The sequence below is a fragment of the Megascapheus bottae genome, chromosome 2 (assembly GCF_031878675.1).
Source record: "Megascapheus bottae isolate mThoBot1 chromosome 2, mThoBot2.hap1, whole genome shotgun sequence".
Taxonomy (NCBI): Eukaryota; Metazoa; Chordata; class Mammalia; order Rodentia; family Geomyidae; genus Megascapheus; species Megascapheus bottae.
The window spans coordinates 30,650,910-30,674,680 of record NC_143510.1 but is presented as its reverse complement, the minus strand read 5'-3'; the positions used below and the strand labels follow the sequence as shown (position 1 = coordinate 30,674,680).

Below are 23,771 nucleotides of genomic sequence, written 5' to 3'. Positions count from 1 at the left end.
TGCTTAGCATGCACTAAGACCCAGGTTCAATTCCTCAGTACCACATATTTAGAAAAAGCTGGAAGTGGTGCTGTGGCTCAAGTGTTAGAGTGCTAACTTTGAGGAAAAAGCCCAAGGACAGGACTCAGGCCAGGAGTTCAAGCCCTGGAACTGGCTATGTGAAGCACTGGATACATGTCCAATTCCAATGTGAGTATATCATCAGAGTGTCCATGCACTATGCGCGTCACTGAGACTCCCCCTGACACCAGGCTTTGAACATCCTTAGTCCCTCCTCAATATTTTGTGGGCATTTTTTTGTGAGCATTCTTTAATTCTGAATTTAAAGTATCCTTTTTATCAAAGCAAGCATCAAAATTATAGAGTAGAAATTCCAGACCATATGGACAGTATTGACATGGTACGTATTTGGAAATTTGAACTCTGCTGAGCTTTAATTAAACGATCATTTCTGGTTTGTGCTGTTGAAATGTGAAGTGATAGCTGGGAGGATAAAGAAATGCCTTTTTCTGTAAAACTCAGAATCTTTGGATACTTGTGGTAAATGATTCTGGAGGAATGACATTGGCTATTCCCCAAATCAAGGAAATGGGTTTCTTTCTGCCTCAGTACCAAGTAAAACTATTTTGATGCATTGCCTCTAAAGCTTACAGTTTAATTCATTTAATATGCTTCATTGATTCTAAGACAAAATTGTCTTTTTTTACTTTTAAGATCTTGAAGATGGTGCCAGTAGCCATCACCTATAATCCAAGCTATTCAGGAGGCTGAGATTTGAAGACTGTAGTTCAAAGCCAGCCTGGGCAGGAAAGTTTGTGAGACTCTAATCTTCAATTAACCGTGAAAAAGGAAGACATGGAGCTGTAGCCCAAACGGTAGAATGCTTGTATTGAACACAAAAACTCCAGAACAGTGCCCAGGTTCAGAGTGCGAGCCCCAGAACTAAAACACACAAAAAATGTCAAACTAGAATGCATTCTTTCACTGGAGGGTAAAAAAAGGTCACGTTGCATGCAACTATGCATCATCACAACTGGCAATGTAACTACTGCTAGTCATGCAGGATTGGGTTAATATTCTTCTGGAAAATGTGGGGAAAACAGAGGTGCATGTGTCTGGGAAGTACAGCTCCCAAGCGAAGGGAGGTAAGAGGCAGAAGTGGAGATGAACTCAAAAGTGGGCAATAAAGAACTCGCCACAGGGCCGGGAGTTTGGCCTAGTGGTTAAAGTGCTTGCCTAGCATGCATGAAGACCCAGGTTCGATTCCTCGGTACCACATACATAGAAAAAAACCGGAAGTGGTGTTGAGGCTCAAGTGGTAGGGCTCTAGCCTTGAGAAAGTCCAAGGACAGTGCTCAGGCCCTGAGCTCAAGCCCAGGGCTGGCAAAAAAAAAAAAAAAAAAAAAAGAACTCTCCATATTCCCCGCCCCCACCGGAGTATATTAGGAAAAGATCATCTTTCAGAGTGGGAACCCTGAGATCCTGTTAGGCTGGGAACTCTAACCACTCCATGTAAAGATAAAAGCAAGGTACTAGGCTGGGAAAATGGCTCAGTAGTAGAGTGTTTGCCTAGCATGCTTAAAGCCCACAGAAATAGAAAAAGCCAGTGGTGCTGTGGCTCAAGTGGTAGAACCCTAGACTTGAGCAAAAGAAGCTTAAGGACAGTGCCCAGGCCCTGAGTTTAGACCCCAGGATTGGCAACAGAAAAGAAAAAAAAAGAAAAAAACAGTAAGATACTTTAGGAGAGGTAGAGCACTGGTTGACAACTACTGTAGGAGGATAAAAATGTAGGTTCTGCAACCATGATGACCTTGATCCAGATTTCAGATGACCTGTAGCAATCACGTGCCCTTGGGAAACTCCTTCCTTGTTCTCATTTTCATCTGCAATATATAACTAACAATACCTAATAAGTAATGTCTAATTAATATCTAACTAGTAAGTAGTAACTAATACCTAACCCCTAAGTAGTATCTGCTGTTAGAAGTTCACAGGGCTATCATCAAGATTAAGTGCAGGCTAGGTGCAGTTACTCATGCCTATAATCCAAGTGTCTCAGAAACAATCAGGAGGATCACAGTTTGATACCAGTCCAGGCAAAAAGTTCTAGAGACTCCCCATTTCAACCAGTCTCTGGATGTGGTGGTAAGTGCCTATTATTCCAGCTTCATAGGAGGCTGAGACTGAGAGGATCACAGATTTAGGTCAACCTGGGCAAAAATTTGCAAGAACCCATCTCAATAAAAAAGGCTGAGCATGGTGATGCCCAACCTATGGCAGGAAACATACATGAAGCAAGACCCTACCTCAAAAAAATAACCAGAGCATGAAGGACTGACTGGAAGCATAGCCCACTTGGGAGATTGCCTGCGTGGCAGGGGGGAAGCCCTAAGTTTAAACCCCAATACATCAAAACAAAAAAAAAAGCTAACATTCATATTTTATTTGTACAATGCTTCCCCCAAAAAGTTAATGGTACCTATAACGAATGATTGTTGTCTTTAATGTACTATGTTGTCTCTCATCTCCTTTGCTGTCCCTTGGTTATCTCATATTGTTATAGTATCTCACTTTGTTATCTGATATATTGAATTTATTTGTATTTGGTTATTTGAAATTTAATAGGGAAGGGGGGAAAACCAAGATGGGTGGGGGGTGTGGGGGGGCAGGGAAATGGGTACCAAGACATGTGAAAGGGTATCAATGTATGTGAATTAATACACCTTCTATCTGGCAAATATCATGTAACCCTTTTACTAATTACAATAAAAAATTAAAAAAAGAAAAAAAAGGTAATGGTACCGATGCTAAAGTGCTTAGTAAATGCTATTTTTTAAACCTCTTATTTCTCAAGCTTGAAAGAGTTCATCCTATCTTTCTGAACTGATCACAGAGATGGCAAAACTTCTAGCCTTCTTAAGAAGCTGGATTCTAGCCAGGTGCCAATGGCTCACACCTGTAATCCTAGCTACTTAGGAGGCTGGGATCTGAGGATTGAAGTTCAAAGTCAGTCCAGGTAGGAAAGTCCATGAGATTCTTATCTCCAATTAATGTGGTAGTATACTAGCCTTGAGCAAAAGAGCTCAGGCACAGCACCCAGGGATCAGCTGTGGACCATGTGGCAACATACTGTGAAATGCATTCTTGCTAAATACTGCTTTTTGTAGTGATTCTTTGTGTCTCAAAAAGAAGTTGCTTCCTTGGATCCCACTTACCTCCAGTCTCCAGAATAACTAGGATGCTAGATCTGAGCCACCAGTACCGAGTTTTACATGTACCTTTGAGTTACAAAACATTTCAAGAGGCAAAAGGGTATATCAATGTGTGTGAAGGAATGCACCTTCTATTTGGTGAATATAACTGTAACCCCTCAATTAATTACAATAAAAAATATGAAAGAAGAGGCAAACCATTGCTTAAAGAATTCTTTTTTTTTTTTTTTGCCAGTCTTGAACTCAGGGCCTGAGCACTGTCCTTGGACTTTCTCAAAGTTAGAGCTCCACCACTTGAGCCTCAGCACCACTTCTGGCTTTTTTTTTCTATGTATGTGGTACTGAGGAATCGAACCCGGGTTTTCGTGTATGCTAGGCAAGCACTCTACCACTAGGCCACACTCCCAGCCCCGTGCTTAAAGAATTCTTACACTTATGTACCAAAAAAGAAACTAATCTATGTGTGTTCTTTTTCTAAGATATGAAATGACCATTTGTCTTTTTGGTCTCCAAGAGTCCCAATCCATGGATCCTAAAGGTGAAAGGACATCCTCTTTGCTCTGACTCCTGGAAGGTAGCTAATGTCTAGATGCTCCTGTCCAGAGTTGATTCCTGAGAGAACTCAAATGTGTAGATGACTTTCACTGTGGCCTCAGAAAACAGGACAGGGACATGTAGTGATGGCTCAGTCGCCCGTGTACAAGTGTGCTGACATTTGGCTGGATCTGACCGCATTTATCCCATGTTGGAGCCTGTCTTCCAGCCTTCAGAGTCCCTAATGAGCAGAGCAGTGGTGGTTCATGCCTGTAATCATAGCTACTCCTGAGTCTGAGATTTAAGGATTGAGATTTGAAGCTAGCCCGAGCAGGAAAGTCTATAATACTCTTATCTTCACTTAACCACCAAAAATTCTGGAACTGGAGCTATGGCTCCTGTGGTAGAATGCTAGCCTTGAACAAAAAAGCTCAGGGACAGAACCCAAGCCCTGAGTTTGAGCTCCAGGACTGGCACCAAAACAAACAAACAAAAAACAATAAACAAAACAAAACAAAGAGTCTCTTATAAACTCAGAAAACCACATTCCCACAGCCAAGAGCACAGGCTAAAATTGGGGGAATCCTGAAGAACCTAGAAAGAATGGTTACCTCTGGGAAAGAATGGCAGACTTTTAATAGACACATGGATATTTTTTTTCAGTGCCTGCCATTTTATATTACTGGATAATTTCCATCATGGGCACCTACTATTTTTCACGGGAAAAGTAACTTAAAGGCATATAATTCAAATAAGTTGCTTTTAAAAGTGTCTCAACACATCTGAACAAGAGTAATGTAGAATCAAAGTAGAAATAGTAACAGCAGATAAAGGAAGATAGATTTGATACTGTCCTTCAATCTGCATCTCTTCCAGGGAGGAGGACTTTTAGCTTGGGGTGTTTGGGCAAAACTTAAGATGTCTGTGAACTCAAATGGGGGAAGAAGGAAGCACAAACAACAGTAATATTTCTAGTAGTTTTCGTGACTTTGATACTAATCAAAATCATAGACATCTTCCTGTCACATTATAATTGTTGCCCACACATAGTTTTGATACTGCGTCATTGTGATAGCTCAACACTCACCAGTGTTTCTCAATTACCTTGGTTATTATGCCTGCCACCAGATATTATTTAATACATGAGGAAAGTAGCTTACCAAAGAGACTACCCTCCCACAGCTGGAGCATGAGTCACAATAGCTTGGATATGGATCCAACTTTAATAGTACCCATCCATAGACTAATATATTGATTAATAGATAAATAGATTAATAAAGTAAATATGACATATTCCAAATGGATAGACAGACAGATAAATATGGAATACTATTCATCCTGAAAGATGTAGAAAACCCCTTATTTGCAATAATGCAGAGGAATCTAGAGGATGTTGTGCTATATGAAATATGTCAAGTGTAGGAAGACACACACTGCATCATAACTTCACTTACATGTGTAGCCTAAAAATGTCAAACTCATGGAAATAGAACATCGAAGTGAGGGGTGGGAAAAATGAGGAAATACTGTCCAAAAGTGCAAAGTCCTACAGGTAGGATGAATCAGTTCTGGAAGTCTAAATTAAGTTTAGAGCCAAGATGATTAGGAGGGGGTGGGGGGAGGGAAATGGGGACAAAATCATGAGATTTTTGAACTGAGGATCTCAGTTCAAAGCCAGCCCAGGCACTAAAGTCCATGAGACTCTTCAATTAATCACCAGAAAACTGGAAGTGGCATGATGGCTCAAGGGGTAGGTTGGTAGCTTTGAGCTGAAGCACTCAGGGACAACGCCCAGAGTTCAAGTCCCACAACCGACAAAACAAAACAAAACAATATATATATATATAATAAAAATTTCGAAAATGTTACTAACTGTATCAATATGATTTGTAGCCTTTGTGATCTCCCATATTTTTTATCTTACTAATAAACATTATTCTGAGACAGGATTCAGAGGATGATTTGACTGCCAAAGTGCTCAATGGTGAAATGGTATGTGTGTGAGCAGCAAATGTATACGCACACACACACACACACACACACACACACACACCACATACACATGGGGGTGGTGGGAAGCTGAGAATCTGTGCCTAAAATCTTTCTCTTCTCCATTTCTCTCCCTGCTTTTTCCATTGGCTCTTCTAGACAAAGCACATTAACTATATACTTTCACCTTCTTGAAAGAAAAATCAAACTCTTCTGTCCAATTCAATAGCTCTAGTCTACAGTTTATATTGCAATATTCTAATGGGTCTTTTTTTTATTCATATTCTAGATAGGATGAGATAGTGAACCTCCAGGGGTTTGAGACCCTCATCTGGCCAGCCGTAAGCTATTACTCTGCCATTCAACAATGCATGGACCTAAAATTAATTGCTAATACCCAACAAGCCTCCTTTGCTACATCTGAAGATGAGGATAGTAGTCAACCTGCTTTATAGACTCATAGTCTTGACTCAATAAAACATTTGCTAACTGCTACTAAGTTGAAAGGGCCTAGAACCCAGTTGGAAATTGCTAACAGTTTCTACATATAGAAGGTGGCATGGAAATTTTATTTTTGTTCTATAGAATACCCTTTATTGGTTTAACTTAAAAAATGGTATTAGTTAGCTGACAAAAAAGTCAGCTAACACAAAAGCCTGATTTAATAAGTCATAGGCAATTTGTATTAATTTCCCTAGTTGAAAATATAATCTACAATCACAAATCAAAAGAGAATTCTTCGCATCTTGAGGTATGGTAAGTCAGCAGATGCTCAGATGTAGCAACAGGGAGAGACTTCCTTGGTGTGGTTCCTCAGTCATACTCCACACAAGCCTTTATTTATAGAATGTAAAATTTCTCCCATACATCACTTTGTGCCACCCCCAGGGAACCTATGAGGTGAAGGTGGGAAAGAGAAAAACTCTGAAGTAAGTTTTTATTCTGGCAATAAAATACTTTATTTTCTCACTAACCAAGGAAAGGTCTAAGAAGACTTCCATGTCTTAAGCTGATCATTAGGAAGAAGAATGAAAGGATAGATGCAGAGATTATAGAAAATGAAAAATCAATCTGCCCGTACACTAGGTGAAGTATCATCATTTGTGCTGGGCATTGTCTGCAGAACTGTGTGGAAATGATCTATAATGTGTGTGTGTGTGTGTGTGTGTGTGTGTGTGTGTGTGTGTGTGTGTGTTCATTCCAGTCCTGGCCTTGAACTCAACACCTGAGAGCTGTCCCTGAGCATTTTTTGTGTGTTTGTTCACTCAGCGTTAACACACTATCAAAACTCCACTTTCAGCTTTTGATGATTCATTAGAGATAAGTCTCATAGCCTTTCTTGCCCACGTTGGCTTTGAACCATGATCCTCAGACTTCCACCTCCTGACTAGCAAGGGTTACAGCTGTGAGCTACCAGTGTCCAGCTAAAGTCTATATTTTTGAACCAACGTGAAGATTTCCCTGTACTTAGACCCTGAACAAACATGGATGAGCAAAACCAGTATGGCTCCCAAAGTTCTGTCTTTCAGAAATCACCTTGACGACTTCATCTGCCCCAGGCTCCCATTTCCAAGGCTAGCTCTCCAGCTCTGGGCATAGCACCCCAAATCCTGCACATTCAGACCTAGGCCAGAAGGTCTAGAAAGAGTACAGAGTTCAGCAACCCATTTCTAACAAACAGGGGAGTGAGGTTATTTTGCAAAGAAACATTCAAAACCTAAAGCAATCTGGAACCATTTGGATGCCAAAAGAAATGTGCATTGGTCTCCTCTTTCTCTGGACGGTTCTCTCTCTGGGACATCCTTTCCCATATGTCTTCCTCTATTCTGTCAACCAGGTCTGTACCATGATTTGTACATTCCAAGTTCTCCACAATTTGGCAACCGAGTCTGCCCTGGGCAAGAACACATGGGCAGAAATAGCAATGAGATACCATTTGTGATCTATCAAATTGGTAAGGTTTTTTCTTCTTCTTCTTCTTCTTCTTCTTTTTTAATGATTATGCCTAGTGTTAGTAAAGGTTCTGGAATAGAGGATTTGTCATGTCCTGCTGGTTGAAATGGAGATAAATATGTACCCCCTTTCTGAAGGGCAATTTGTCAGTTTGTATCTAACACAAATCTAAAAATGTGCATATCTCTTGCCATAGTAATTCTAGTTCTGGGAATTTGTCCTACAGGAATTAGCTATGCACAAAATTCATGCGTGAAAATGTTCCTGATGGAACTATCGCAAAAAAAATTATAAACAACTTAAATACCCAACAGCAAAGGACTATTTAACTCTTTTTAAAGACATAGTGAAATACTACAGAGACATTAAATTCATGCCTTATTAGCATACTTAAAGTACAGAGAAAATATTCAGGCTCTATCAAATGGAAAAGCGGATTATAAAAGTGTTTATATCATATGATGCCAATCTTGTAAAAGCATAGGGAGAATATACATCAAGGAATTGTCTATGATTTAGTAAGATTATGTGCACTTTTCATTTCTTCTTTGTAATCCTCTTCTTCCCCAGATACCTTCATCAATTACTTTTAAAATCTAAAATAAAAATTCATCTTATTTACAAAAAAGGAGGAGGAAGAATTGGAAGGAAAGAAGAGAGGGAGGAAGGAAAGAAGGAAGAAAGGAAGGAAGGAGGGAAGGAAGGAGGGAAGGAAGGGAGGGAGGGACAGGAAACAGGGAAGGAGAGTGGGAAGAATGAGCAGGGACATTCCTGTTGTCCCTGTTTTCTTTTGCACTTTAGGCTTGCAGAAAGGCTTTCAAAACTTGTTTGTGGGCATACAGCTAACTAATGACACCCTCCTCTCCTCCCTCCACCCCCCCCCCAGTCTAACTTGATGTGATTCCAGAACCTCATTGCCTAGAAGATAAAGCTCAGAAAAGGATCTGAACATCAAGAAACACCATGTCCCAGGGAGATTCAAGTCCATCTACCCAGACCAGAATTCTCTATCTAAAAAAAGTACTAAGTAATGAATTGGTGAATGCCATGGAACAACTACAGAAACCTATTGTTTAATATTCAGACGAGGGCTTCTGCTGCAGAAGTTTCTTGAGTATCTTAAACCCACTTCCGGGGAATTCATTAGTAGGTTTGCTTTTTGCTTTTCCCCCTAGCTCCACCCTTTGAGTCTCGAATCACCTCATCCATGCCCACTGTCCATTCTTTGATGCTGCATACCTAAGAAGGCACTTTCGTACTTCTATTGGCTGAATCTAAAGGACTGCAATCTAGTAGGAAGATGGGACAGATCCACATTAGTAAAAACTGTAACTGTGACAATGTCTAGATGTTGCCCGGAGTATAATGAATGAATTCCATTGCCTTGACTACTGTCTCTTCCCAATTTCCAGGTCATCTTTTTAGTCTACTTAAATAAGGCCACTAGTATTTTTTTTTACTCTTGTCAAGCTCGACACTGGTGTCTCAATACCTGTAATCCTAGCTACTCAGGAAACTGAGACCTGAAGATCATGGTTCTAAGCCAGCCAAGGCAAGAAAGAACATGAGGCTCTTCTCAGTTCCCAATAAAACAAAACAAAACAAAAACTACTCAGAAAGTGCCAGGAGTGTTGCTGTGGTCCAATGGTAGGGTACTAGCCTTGAGAAAAAGAATTTCAGCCACTGTGCTCAGACCCTGAGTTCAAGCCCCAGGACTGACACAAAAACAATTTTAAAAGCCATCAAAGGAAAGCAAATTTCTGTCTTATCTATATTGGTCTCTCTTGGTGAAGAATAAAAAGTGACATCATTAATTAATACCCTTCCTATTTTAATTTTTATTTACTTATTTTAGCCAGTCCTGAGGCTTGAACTCAGAGGGCCTGGGTGCTGTCCCTGAGCTTCTTTAGCTACTCTATCACTTGAGCCACAGCTCCACTTCTGGCTTAAAAAAAAAAAATTATTGGAGGTTGAAGGCTCACAGATTTCCAGCCTGAGCTGGGTTTGAACTGTGATCTTCAGATCTCAGCCTCCTGAGTAGCAAGAGTTAGAAGGCCTAAGCCACCGGTGCCAAGCTCTTATTTATTCTTAAAATTATGAGTACACTATATCTTGATCAGCCACTCTTTTTATCATTCTTCCCCATCTCTCCTAATCCCACCCACCACTTCAACTCACCTGGTTCCATTCACATATGGACTTTAAATATTATGACTGCGTTCACCTCCTCCTCCTTTCTCTCCATATCTTTCTCTCTCTTTGGTCCTACTTGAGTGGCTTTTAGGTATAGGATTCTGCTATACACTGTTGACATGCTGAGGTCATATTTGCAGCTCGTGCCACTGGCAGAATTCACCATGAATTTGCACAAGGGGGATTGTATTTGATTGTGTCTCTGTGTTCCAAAGGCCCCCCCTCCTTCTGTCTGAAAGTAAACTTCCCCACCCTCTCCCAGAGCAAAACTGCTCATTCTGCTAACTGGGTCACTTGCCAGAGAGCCAAAATTCTGTCTTTTTCCCCTGGTCTTGTCCCAGGCCAAACCCCAGTGAGTTGAGCTCTAAGGACTTGCCAAGCCTTTCTATTAATGCCAGTTTTTACAAACATCCCATACCCGGTCCTGCAGTCAATGGGCAATTCCACCTCCCAAAGCTGCCTGCCAAATAGTGATTCCCCCAGGTTCTGAAGTAGTTACTGGCCTCAGGTCATTTGCCTAAAACCCTGGACAAAGGGTCAAGTCCAAGTTCATGGTGACTCTCCTCCCACCCCCCAAAGTTGTAGCGGTGGGGAGGGGGTGTGAAGAACTGTCCACACGAGGTCTGCTGACTCGGCATGCTGTGCCGACCTTGGGGGTGAAGACTGGGAAAAGAAGAAGACAAGAAAAAGATGGGGTCTGGAGGACTACAGCCTAAGTCAGCAGCCCAAGACTCCAGCCTAGGGGAGTTTAAGTCTATAGCCTAAGGCCGTGAACTTAAGACTGTAGTGCCGTTTATTTCAAGTTCCAACCTTAAATTCTTTTCTTAAAACCAGGAAACTGCCAGGGGTTACATTCGTACAAGACAGCAATCAAGTCTCAAATAGGTTAAATGAGAAGCGACTGACATAGCCCAAAGTCATCCTGATAACAGCTTACTTCCTTGTGTACTCAATTGTGCAGGTCCAAGGTCACTCTGATCCCATCCTCGGTCCCCAACAATGCTGGGGGCCACTACCTGTCCCTGAGGATGATGGATCAGACTCAATTCCAAAGATCACCTCCAAAACCAAGTGGGTTAGATGTGTGGATGGAGTTTGCTTTTCCAAGTTTAGATGAGAAGTCAGTGAGTGAACATGGTTGTCTAGTCCAGAGGAAGATTTAAAGGAGCACTATGGAAAGGGGCAGGAAAGGACTGGGGAAATTGGGGGATGGGAGTAGACAGATTCAGGCTGATTATTCATTTACTTTATAGACACATACAAATCCATGGGTTGATGATCATTAATAAGCTGCCACCCTGATTTTTTAAAAAGTAGACTTTTATTGGTAGCCCCAGAAGCCTATCTTAGGGCCCCAAATTTTGCCCCCTTTCAGAAGTTTGTTTTTTGTTAATCCTTGAACTTTCTCAAGGCTAGTGCTCTACCACTTGAGCCACAGTAACACTTCCAGCTTTGGTATGTGGTATGGAGGAATTGAACCCAGGGCATTATGCATGCGAGGTAAGTACTCTACCACTAGACCACACTCTCTGCCCCTCAGAAGTTTTTTTAAAAGTAGAATCCAGTTGAGCTGGGCACAGTGGCTCATGCCTGTAATTCTCAGGAGGCTGGGATCTGAGGATTACAGTTCAAAGTTATCTCAGGCACTAAAGACCATAAGACTCTTACCTCCAATTAAGCACTAGAAAACGAAAGTGGTGCTGTGACTCTAGAGGTAGGGCAGTAGCCTTGAGTTGAAGAGCTCAGAGACAACCCCCAGGCTCAGGAGTAGGGCCAGAGCCTTGAGCTGAAGAGCTCAGGGCAGCACCCAGGCCCAGAGTTCAAGCCTCATGACCAACAACAACAACAAAAAGTAGAAGTGTATGTTATTGCTTTTGGTGACTATAATACTATTTATGTATGGTTTTCACAATCCATATTATTTCAGGTTATTCAGATAACCTCCAATTTAGAACTTACAGCTATGCTGCTATCAGCATTCTAGTATATCATCCAGGGAATAAAGATTTGGATACATGCTTAGAAGTGAAGTTCTATGTCAAAAGTAATGGCAAGCCTGTTGCTCATGCCTGTGATCCTAGCTACTCAGGAGGCTGAGCTCTGAGGATCTCAGTTCCAAGCCAGCCAGAGCAGAAAAGTCCATGAGACTCTTACCTCTAATGAATCACCAGAAAACTGAAAGTGGCGCTATGGCTCAAATGGTAGAGCAATAGCCTTGAGCTAAAGAACTCAGAGACAGGGCCAGGCCCAGAGTTCAATACTCACTTTAGTGGATATTGCCAATTAGTTTTCCAATGTATCCGTCACAATTGACACTCCATCAGCTTGTTTAGTTTTTACTTTTCCTTTTGTTTTGCTCTATGGGGTGGGTGTTTGTTTTGTTTAGCATGATTCAGGAATCAACCTCTTAATCAGTTGTGTGAATTTGGATCTGTTAGCCTACCTCATATGAAATGTTACCTTTGATGGAGTTATTGATCAATGCACTGATTTTATGGATGATGTGAGAACTAAGCAGATATTTGATTTAGTACTGTGCAGGTGTATAATAGGCTATAAATAAAATAAATTTAAACTATTATTTACTTAATTGCTACCCTAGCTTCTTCACTCAAAGAGGAAGGACCCCTGTGTGCCAGGGACACTGATTTGGCAGAAACAGATTGGTTGGTTCTTGTAGGGACTCCATGGGACACTTTTTGGAATTTTCATTTTGTCTTAAATCAATCTGCAATGTTCAATGACTCACAGCAGATACAAATCTTTACCCTGACTGGGCTAGAAATGTGGCTTAGTTGTAGTGTGCTTGCCTAGCACCGTGAAGCTCTGAGTCTGATTCCTCAGTACCACACAAACAGAAAAAGCCAGAAGTGGCTCCGTGGCTCAAATGATTGAGTGCTAGCCTTGAGCAACAGAAGCTCAGGGACAGTGCCCAGGCCGTACGTTCAAGCCTCAGAACTAGCCCCCCACCCTCCCTAAAAAATCTTTACTCTCATAGGGAAAACCTGGGATTCAACCCGAGGTATGAGAGTTTGTTCCAGAGACCAGGGAAGGGACAGAACCTTTCCATTTGTGAGCACATGAACAAAATTATAAAACCTGAACAAATAATTCAGAGCCAGAAACACTCACTGCAGTTTACATTCTCATGCAAAAACCATCCAACCCTACCACAGCCGCCTTGCAAACTTACGGAAGTTTGAGAGATTACGAAATCAGTTCCTTTCACCCTTTGCTCCCTCGGGTTTTTCCTTTTCCCTGCCGGCTTAACTCCTGCTCTCAGCACTTAATGCTAATACCTTTGGGCAGGCTCCACTGGGGAGTTTAACCAGCTGCCAAGTTAAATAACACTGAGGATCCTAAGCCATATTCCCAGAGAGTCAGAAAGCCTGTCACTCACCCAAATGGCAGTCTTACTTCAAATATATATGAAATTATATATTTATGAATTAAATATATAAATGTGTATGTGTATATATGCGAGTGTCTGTTTTAAAATGCCATAAATGTTTCTTATAAACGACGCTCCTTGTAAATGACCAGGTAGCACCTTTCTTCTTCTGTCATGCCTAGAAAAAAAAAAAGTGACAGTTCCCCTTGCGAACTGCTCAGCAAGAGGATTATATTAGATTCCTAATTAAATGGCTTTCCTAGGATTGTCGATAGTATATATACACTCACGCATGCATATACAACGATGTGCATAGATATGCATAGATATGATATGCATATATGTTTGTGATTATATATGCATCCAGGGCAGAGAGGAAAGTGCATGAAACTCGAACCGATCTGCTCTTTGGGGAGAATCCCTCTGGCCCGGGAGTGTGTACATTGCTCAGATTTGTGAAGACACAGCCAAAGCTCTCGGACGGGCTCGCGGAGGGGGTTGGTAGGATGCTGGAAATCCAGATAGGTTTGTGTCACCGCCCCTACTCCCCTCCTCCTTCCTCCACAACCTGGACTGCAAAGCCAGGGGCCGGCGCTCCCCTTACCCACGGATGAACTCCAGTCTGCGGGTACACTGAGATTTGCAGACCAGTTTCCTGAATGAAAAGAGCGAAGCAGAACAGCCGCTGGGTGCAGAGGGTCGGGCGCTTTGCCACCCTAGCTGTGAGCACCGCAAGCTCCCAAAAGAACGCGTGCAGTTGCAGACCCAGGCGGCCCATCTGTCCCTCAGTGGCTCCAGCCATTGAGAATGTGCGGCACCTGAAACCCGGGAACTCTCCCGGCGGGCGGGCGCGCCGGGCCTCGTCTGGCTGGGGGTATCTTGGGCTCTTTGTCTCTTCCCAGCACTATGGCTAAGAGCTGCGCTTATGCACACCGAAGGCGAAGGCCCTGCAGCCTGGAATAAGTCCCCAAGGAACAAGCCTGTTCGAATGTTCTCCATAAAATGTTTCCGGGAGTAAAAATAAATAAATAAAGGATCGAAAAAAACATTTCCTTCAGAAGTTAGTCTATTTTCAGCAGTGGTTAAGCTACAGCACAGAATAAATCACATTTATATGTTTCTAAGCAAGGGAGGAAGGAGGGAAGGAAGGAAGAAAAGAAGGAAGGAAGGAAGAAAAGAAGGAAGGAAGAAAAGAAGGAAGGAAGGAAGGAAGGAAGGAAGGAAGGAAGGAAGGAAGGAAGGAAGGGAGGAGGGAGGGAGGAAGGAAAGAAGGGAGGAAGGGAGGGAGGGAGGTTGGGTGTAAGAATGTCAAGGTGTGTGTGTGTGTGTGTGTGTGTGTGTGTGTGTGTGTGTGTATGTGTGTGTGTGTGTGTATGCAGTAGGGGTTTTCCCCAAAGGCAACATCCCCTAGGGAGCCTGTCTAACTCCCCCGGGAAGTGGTATGAGAGGATGTCTTAGGTATTGCAATCAGATAGGAAAATCACAATGGTTTTTAAAAATAATAATGTTCCTTTTTATCCCTAGCCAAGAGACCCAAGCCTTCGGGGCTGGAACTGCAACACCTTTTGCAGTGGAGATCCTTACCTTTCTGCAGTCACGTCAGCAGGGGGAGGGGCCGGCACACAGAGGACCTTTTGCATAAGAAAGGGATTTTCCTCCGAGACTGTCCGTGGGAAGGCCTCGGCAGAGCAGTACCAGCCCTCACGTTGTGGGTGCTATCTGGCATTTGATGTTTCTTTTTGGAGCAAGTCATTACTACAGTAGTTCAAATTAGTGACCATAAAATGATGGAGGGAAGGGCCCAGCCATATTGAACATTTCCTCCCAGAGAAGCTCTTGTAAAATCAACAAAAGCAGACGACTGTGCTGGTGCGGCGTGTCATGAGAAGTCTACACCTGACACAGATTCCCAGTCAGCGGAGTTCCCATCCCTTAGCTGGAGTTCAAGGTCAGATCAGGGGCCACAGAGAAGTGCAGAGGTGTCTAGGCTCCGGCTCTGTGGTGTGGGAAAGACGCAGGCTGCGAAGGCTGGGGGGGGGGGGGGGACTTCAGTTCTCACTCTTGAGTCCCCTCACAGTGGCCAGGAGTGAGGCCCTAGCTAAAAGCCAGATGGCAAAGAAGCCAAAAATGTCCGGTTTTTTGAGGCTTGAGGACTGAATCTGAGGCCTAAGGCTGGGAAAAAGGAAGCCAATGGTCAGGAAAGATGGGTTGCTCCACATTGGGCCACTGCTGGACTGAATGTCAGGGAGTCTGGGAATCCATTCCCAGGGGCCCACAACTAGCCGCTGCCCTCTTGACTCTAGGGTGGAGACTGTGTGACTCTTGGTCAGGTCCACCCCTAGCTCCCGGCACACACACCACACACACACTCTCTCTCTCTCTCTCTCTCTCTCTCTCTCTCTCTCTCTCTCTCTCTCTCTCTCTCTCTCTCTCTCTCTCTCTCTCCCCCCCACCGCCCGTGTGTGTGTGTGTGTGTGTGTGTGTGTGTGTGTGTGTGTCCAAAGTGGAGCTTGTATGTCATCCAGGATTTGGGTAGATACGGAAAGTTTTTGGTTATCACAGGCCACACACCCTCTTCTCTTGAAAAGGATCATTTTAAGGGGCAAGACTTCTTTAGAATGGGAAGTTTGGGAAACAAGAGTTTCCTCGAATAGGATGACATCCTTGAAATATCTGCTGAGCCAAGAGCCTCATGTTTCCCTCCGTGCCCATTAATTTGGAACTTCCTCCACAGAAAATGTATCTGTAAAGAAAAAGACACTGTCCACCAATTCTCTAAAATTGTGAGAATTTTTTTGCATTTCTATATTTGTCCTTTTTAAAAAAATAAAAAGAGGAAGGAACGAAAAGAAAAGAAAAAAGCATCACAGCCTAAAAAATGGTACTTGGTGGAAAAATAAATTTGGAAAGGTTATGAGGCAACCAATAGCAAGCTCAGCCCTCCTTCTACCATGTGCCATAGGTCTCCAGTCTTCTATTATTCTGCCTGAAATCATCTCGTTTACAGAAAATATTTGTTTGCACTATTAGTTGGTACTGGAGTTAATTACTCAATGTGTTAACGTGAAGTAATATGTATAAAAGTAGGATCAGTGTTTATTGTGTGGGTGAGCTGTTGAGCGGTGCTTGAATAAACTGCAATTAGGGTTAGATAGAGATTAATTAACATGTGAGTGGCAAGGTGTAAAATAGTTTCCAACCCTCCACTTCAATATAATCTGCAGGCAAGGGAAGAAGTTTGTAGAAGCTAATTAAATACTTTCATAAAAGCCAGTGTATTCATCCAACATTTGGAAAGAGAGGCACATTAGGGATAACTTGTTTTTACCCAAATGTTTTCTTTCTGTGGAAGGTAGCATTGCTTTGTAATGCGGGGGGGGGGAGAGAGAGAGAGAGAGAGAGAGAGAGAGAGAGAGAGAGAGAGAGAGAGAGAGAGAGAGAGAGAGAGAGAGAGAGAGAGAAAGAGAGAGAGGAAGAGAGAGAGAGAGAGAGAGAGAGAGAGAGAGAGATGAGAGAGAGAGAGAGAGAGAGAGGAGAGAGGGAGAGAGATGGTTTATGCAGCCGCAAAAAGCACTGGGGATGGCAAGGCAGGTTCACGAGAAGCCCTTGGAAGCCTTGTCAGCCTGCTGGAGCTTTCAAACCAGCAGATCTTTCAGCTGCTGCGGTATCAACAATTACCCAATTTGGAAAAAGGGTTGGGGTGCGATGCTGGTGATGAACGGATTCACAGAAAGTCGGGCTAGAAATTCAGGTTTTGAGAGGCTGCGAGTATATTAATACAGTTTCAATGTTGGGGTGAGTGGTTTGTTTCATATTTTGTGGTACGGGCGGGGGAGTAATATGTGCTCTTGTGTTCACCTTCGTCTAGGGATAGGGCTGTGATGGGTCTGGAATTCAAATCTCTCTGAACACATCCTAAATTAAATGGCTGTATGGAAATGTTCTCTTCCAGTCCAGCAAGTTTATCTCCAGTTTGAGAATCTGGGTGTTTCAGGGGAAAAGGGGGATGGGGTTAATGTTAGGGGAACAGACTTTTGATTGCTGAGTTTGGGGTCCGATTCAGAGCTTGGCAGATGAGAGCATTGAACCATTACAGCTCCCCCACCCCCCACATTCCCATGCAAGCCAGTCACTTTTCCTCAGAGATGTCTTTGTTCCTTCCCCAAATACACTTTTCCTTTCCCTACCTGTGACGATCACATCTGGTCTGAGATGCCACATCACAAGAGCCACAACTAGATGAATGAATGGGTAGAAGGAGAGAGAGGTTCTGTAAGGGAAAAGGGAATTGTCTGCCTGTGGTTAAAATCTGAATTTTTGCTTGTCTGGTGATGGTTTTGTAGTGTTTAGGGTCCTGAGATAGACAGACAGACAGACAGACAGGCAGACCAGCCTTTAAAGACCTGTTCCTGATAAAGAAGGCGAGGGTTTGCATTCAGCTTCACATGATGGTGTGTCTTTGGAGATGTAATTCACTATCAAACTCTCAACCCTGTTTGCTCATATTATAACCACGGTAATCCTCTTAAACTGTGGTTGCGGCTACAAAGCTCGTGGTCTTGCTAAAGCCGGCTGGCAAGATATAATTGTCCCATGAACAAAACCAGCCAAAAGTTTTCCAAAACCCCTGTACTTCCTCCCCCCTTCCTAAACCTAATTCTCTCTCTCTTTCCTCTCTTGCTAGTCACCTCCCCCCCCCCTCTCCATAAGAACTCTCAGCCACGATCACTTTTGTTGTCGCCAAGAGCACCGGCCTGTTGAAAGTGCCGGAGCGTCTCGGAGCAGTTTGTTGTGATACGCAGGTGGAATGGTCTGCAAACAGATGAATTCAGCCCCTCCACACCAAGAACCGAGCACACTGCTTTTGTGCGCCAGGCACAAAACGCTGAATTCCTTCGAACTTACTTGGGGCCTGTCTCGCAAAGGGCCTTTTCTTCCCTCTGCTGGTGCCTCTGGCCACACTAAGTCTCTAGCCGCCCCCCATTCAGGCCCCCTCCCTCTCCCCTCTGATAATCCTTCTCTTTATTTTAGAAAAACACAAAACCCGGTTCCACGCGGTGCTTTAGTGGCTAAAAGTGAAAGAGCTGCCTTGGCAGAATTCAGCTCTATGAATCACTTCGGAAAATTGGTTCGACTGAATGGCCTTAGGAGGAAAAACGTTTTAATAGGATCCAGGGGAGGTTCTGCTGTTTCAATCTGCTCCTTAAACAGGTGGAGATTGGAGCTTCTCAATTATACAAACAGTAAGTACCCGGCAGCGGGGAGAGTGGCTCTCCGCATCCTCCCCGCGCAGTCCTAAACCAGGCTCCGAGCTCTGCTTTGCCTCGGAAACCCGATCATAAATCAGCAGCGCGGATCGATCAGGAACCCCAACAACCCTCCAGCTCCCGGTGTGGACCCCCGCAGGCTCGGGCGCGGAGCGGGGAGGAAAGCTAGAGGCGCACCGGCTTGGGCGCCGAGGCCCCCGAGATCCCGCCGCGCGCGCGGCCTGGCTCTTCCGGACCGCTCCGAGGTCGTCCTCCGGGGGCCGGAGCTCTCGCCCGACCTCCGACGCCAGCCAAGGCGAGCTCTCGTTGCTTTTGCATAAATTAATATTTCCCCATTAACAAGTTCCCCCCCTCCTTCCCTGCAAACGCGACGCCCGCATCCATGCGCCACATCCTAATGAGGTAATTATCATTTGCGCGTGTTCGGGGCTGGCGCCGGCTCCGTGGGTAAATGGCAGTTTATTAGCACGATGCCCAGCTCGGCTGCAGAGGGCTAAGGGATACTTCGCTGCCTAGACGGACACCCTGGAGCCCTTTGGGGGCAGCGCATCCGGGGACCCCCTCCCCACCTTCCCCAAACCTGTAGCCCCCAAAGTTGTGAATCACGCACGGAACTCTGCCTAGGTTTGGGCTGGGGCTCCCCCCCCGCCCCGCTTTTCCACCGGCAAAACCATCACGATTCCTCCCCCTCCCCCTCCCGTCTCTTCCCTCCTTCCCGAGTCGCAAACCGCTCGCACTTTCCCGAGGGGAGCGCGGGCGCCAGTTGCCTCCTTTTAAAGTTTGAGGGGCGGTGGCGGCGGCCGCGGCCCGGCGGGCGCAGTGGCGGGGGGGGGGGGGAACACGGGGTCCGCTCCGGGAGCCGCGCCGCCGCCCATGTCACTCCACTTCAAGTGACTTCATGTGATGTCAGCTGAATGTAAAAGACAGTGATCTCACGCGGAGGGGAAGATGTTTGCCATGAAAATGTGACAGAGGAGACACGCTGCGTGGCTCGGAACGCATCTCCTTGGCGGTGGGGGAAAAGAGGTAAACGCGCAGTGGCTCTCCCCGTGCGCCCTTCCTTTAACTTTGTCCCTTTACTGTCCTGCTCTCGGCACGCGTGGCGGAGGCCGGGGTCCAGGGAAGGGCTGGAGGAGGGGGGGGGAGGAGGGGGTAATTTGAGGCTCTTTTCTTTATTTTCTCCTCTCTCCCCCTCTCTCCTTCCCCTTTGTAAAATCTCCTCCTCCGTCCCCCTTTCCCAGTCCCAGCGCAGGGGCTGGGGGGCTCCTGGGCGAGCCGGGTTAATGGGCGGTAATTTGGGTGCACTTTGTTCTGTTTCTGTTCATTTGAATGCAAATGGGTGACCCGGGGCCCCGACTAGGTGCTTATTAAATTGTGGTTTCCCCCCCCCCCCTGCCTTTTCCGGAATGCAGACTTAAGAGGAAAGCGAGAGTGAGTGAGTGAGTGAGAGTGAGAGTGAGCAAGAGAGAGAGAGAGAGAGAGAGAGAGAGAGAGAGAGAGAGAGAGAGAGAGAGAGAGAGAGAGAGAGAGAGAGAGAGAGAGAGAGAGAGAGAGAGAGAGAGCGCGCCCTGGCCCAGCCTGGCTCGGCTCGACTCCGCACACCATGGCCAGCTCGGCTTCCCTGGAGACCATGGTGGCCCAGCCCTGCCCTCGCGCTGTGGCGTCGCCGGCCACTTCCAAGACTCTGGCCTTCTCCATCGAGCGCATCATGGCCAAGACGTCGGAGCCCCGTGCGCCCTTTGAGCCCCGGCCTGGAGCGCTGGAGGCAGATGGCGGCCAAAGTAAGAAACTGCTCAACCTCTGCTCGCCGCTGCCCTGTATGATCCCCCTCCAGCCCCTGGGCTACGAGGTGCCGTCCAAGACGCTGCTGAGTTACTCGGAGCTGTGGAAGAGCAGCCTCCGGGCGGGCGGCGGCGGCGGCGGTGGAGGAGGAGGCGGCGGCGGCGGCGGAGGGGCGGCCCCAGTGTGCGGCGCCAGCGGCTTGTGCAAAACCAACTGTGGCGTGTGCTGCAAGGCCGAGCTGGGCCTCGCGCCGTCGGCGCTGCCCGCCGGCAGGGTCATCAAGCCGCAGGTCATCAACCAGGCCGTGGGGCTGCCGGCCAGCGGCTCGCTCTACTACTTCAACTACCTGGACTCCACCGCCTATCCACCTTCAGAGCTCCTAGGCGGCCACCTTTTCCCGTCTGGCCTCCTCAACGCCCAGGCCCCCGCAGCTCTGGCTGCCCACCCCAAGCTCTTTCTGCTGGACAACGCCAAGTTGGCTGGCCTGGCTGCGGACAAGTTTCCCCATCCGGCTCCCTATCCCCACAAGGAGCGCCTGCCCGCGCCACTGGAGCAGGTGCTGAAGGAGAACTCGGCCTTGACCGCAGAGCGCAAGGGCCACGGCAAGCTGCCCGGGGGGACTGCGGATGGCAAGCCCAAAAACTTCACCTGCGAGGTGTGCGGCAAGGTGAGGCCCAGGGGTCCCGGGGCTAGGAGGGATCCCCAGGGGAGACGGCTTCCTCTCCATCCACCACCCCGGCACCCCTGGAATCGGATAACTGAGTCCTTTCAAACGGGATGCCCAGTTGGGCCTCAGTTTCCTGTCCTGTAAAATGGGGGTGCTTTTTTTTTTTGCCAAGTAGCCACACCGTATCTTGTAAGCAGTCGGTAAGGGAAGGATTTTTACAAAAGGGGCTGGGGCTTCTCTAGCTGGAGTCTTGGTTGGAGAGTGAAGTGGTGGCTTCCTGGGTTGATTCTAGGCCTGCTATGGAGGCAGCACAAGCCCCCCCTCCACACACACACACCTCTCTTATCCTTCCCATAGGTGTTTAATGCTCATTATAACCTAACCCGCCACATGCCGGTCCACACTGGAGCCAGACCGTTCGTGTGCAAAGTCTGTGGCAAAGGTTTTCGCCAGGCCAGCACGCTCTGCAGACACAAAATTATTCACACCCAGGTACGTGGCCCCCGCCCCGCGCGCTCCCGCTCTCTACCCCAGCCCCGAGTCTGAGCCACGGTATCGGGGATAGGACGCCCAAACGATCTCCCCTTACCCCTTACCGAGGTGAAAGTCTCAGCCTTACCGTGCGCACCCGCCCCTCTCCGCAGGAAAAGCCTCACAAATGCAGCCAGTGCGGCAAAGCGTTCAACCGCAGCTCCACGCTCAACACGCACATCCGTATCCACGCGGGCTACAAGCCCTTCGTCTGCGAGTTTTGTGGCAAAGGCTTTCACCAAAAAGGTAATGTACTAGGCGAGAGCCTCTCCTCACTTCACCGAGGGGCCTCAGTGGGTCTTGGCGTGGAGGGAAGACCGAGTGGGATGTGGAGAGAGGCCGCACAAAAGCTGCAGGCTAGAAGCAGCAGTTCTTTGGAATCGGGTTGTGGAGGGAAGTCTGGAGGTCTGGGTTAGTAGACCTTGCTGGATTCTGGCTGAACTGGACGGATACACTGATTATGGGAGAGAAGAAAGGGAGGTGGATCCGAAATAAGGAAAAGAAACAGCATCGCCTTCCAAATTAAAAAAAAAAAAATCCCTTTGCAGTTGGTACTCCCTTTTCCAATGAATTAAAAAAAAAAAACTAGATAAAATGTACCTCCTGGTAACAATTTAAAAGTCAGGGAAAATCAGTCTTTTTCCCACTGTCCACTAGACCCTGGCCTCCACCTGAACTTTTCAAAGGCCTTTTAAATCCCGAGGTGGCAATTGAGAGCAACTTTAAAAACTGGGAAAGAGAGAGGGGCGGGGAGAGGAATGGAACCTGCAAATTTCTTCCAGGAGGCATCAGCTAGGCGAAGAATTTGATGCATGCTCTGCGTTGCACCAAACTTTCCCAGCCTGGGGAATGGGGCCGGAGGGGGCTTCTTGGGCCTTCAGACCGGGCAGGGTGGGGGCTGGTCCCGGCTCAGAACAGACCAGGCCCTCTATCGCTTCCTCAGTGCCGGGCTTGACGAATACAAAGTTTGACAACTTCTTCACACGGAGAGGTCGTGGCCGCCTAGCCAAGCATCGCCTGCCTTCTTTTCCCGGGCACCTGAGCCCTTTACTCTCCCCAGCCCCAGGAGCACAGGCTGCACACCCTGATTTCCCACCCCTGCTTTGTGTTGTTGTTGTTTTATATGTGTTTTGGTCTCCTGTAGGGAACTACAAGAACCACAAGCTGACCCACAGCGGCGAGAAACAGTACAAGTGTACCATCTGCAACAAGGCCTTCCACCAGGTCTACAATCTTACCTTCCACATGCACACGCACAACGACAAGAAGCCTTTCACGTGCGCCACTTGCGGCAAAGGGTTTTGCAGAAACTTTGACTTAAAGAAACACGTGCGCAAACTCCACGACAGCGTCGGGCCCGCCACCCCTTCGGCAAAGGAACTGACTAGGACAGTGCAGAGCTGAGAGTTACCGCCTCGCCCTCCCTTCCTGCCCTGTACCAACCCAACACAGATCACACATATAAACTTATTTCTAAAGTTAAAAGGAAAAAAAAGAACTATAGCAGAAAGGCTAAAAAAATCTATTTATCGAAACCAGCATATTTTTGGAAAGTTAAACGTTTCCTCGATGACTGGCAGCGAACTCATGGCTCCCACCTTTGTATATTCAGGAAACTTATTTAAAATCCAGTGCACTGAAACATATTTAATCCCGGGCCTCGGCTTCTGCAGGGGTTTTTAACCCCAGCTTATCTTCGTGAGCTTCCCAGAAGAACGTGAGCGGGCTCCCTCCCCAGCCATCTTGATACAGCCATGTAATTCCTCCTGTACAAGCGAACACGGGAATATATATATATATATATACACACATGTGACTCAATAAAAAGAACCATTAGTGCGCGTTTTCTTTCCCCCCCCTCCCCTCTCCCTTCGCCACGAGGTCAGCTCAATAACTCCAAAGGAACGAGATGGAAATAGGCGTTGATAGCATTTCCCTTCCTAAATGTGACTTGCTTTAGGGTTCCCGGCCCTGGATTACAGCCTGGCGCTCCAGAGGCCCTTGAGGCGCAAGGAACCCAGGGGTTGGGGCCTGCACACAGTGTCCATTTTATTTTTTTTCCTTTTTAATCTGATGATTGTAAAGACACTCTGAATTCTGGGTGTTTGGATAAGGAAAACCCATCCTTCCTTCCTTCCTTCCTCTCTCTCTCTCTCTCTCTCTCTCTCTCTCTCTCTCTCTCTCTCTCTCTCTCTCTCTCTCTCTCTCTCTCTCTCTCTCTCTCTCTCGGTTAAAAGTGGGCTGGAGGTTGA

At 46.2% G+C, this 23,771-nt stretch overlaps 1 protein-coding gene across 1 annotated transcript; it reads left to right on the top strand.

The window, feature by feature from the left end:
* The first annotated feature begins 19,397 nt into the window (after positions 1–19,397).
* Positions 19,398–23,330, top strand: Fezf2 (FEZ family zinc finger 2). The gene is made up of 5 exons (XM_090355346.1): positions 19,398–19,565; positions 19,952–20,988; positions 21,346–21,480; positions 21,633–21,765; positions 22,664–23,330. The coding sequence occupies exons 2-5, from the start codon at positions 20,143–20,145 to the stop codon at positions 22,921–22,923; spliced, it is 1,374 nt and encodes a 457-aa protein (XP_090211472.1). The 5' UTR covers positions 19,398–19,565; positions 19,952–20,142; the 3' UTR covers positions 22,924–23,330.
* The last annotated feature ends 441 nt before the right edge of the window (positions 23,331–23,771 follow it).

Coding starts and splice junctions, on each gene's coding strand:
- Fezf2 (XM_090355346.1), top strand. CDS start 20,143: ATGGCCAGCTCGGCTTCCCTGGAGACCATGGTGGCCCAGCCCTGCCCT. Junction 20,989..21,345: donor CCTGCGAGGTGTGCGGCAAG/GTGAGGCCCAGG, acceptor TCCTTCCCATAG/GTGTTTAATGCTCATTATAA. Junction 21,766..22,663: donor CAAAGGCTTTCACCAAAAAG/GTAATGTACTAG, acceptor GGTCTCCTGTAG/GGAACTACAAGAACCACAAG.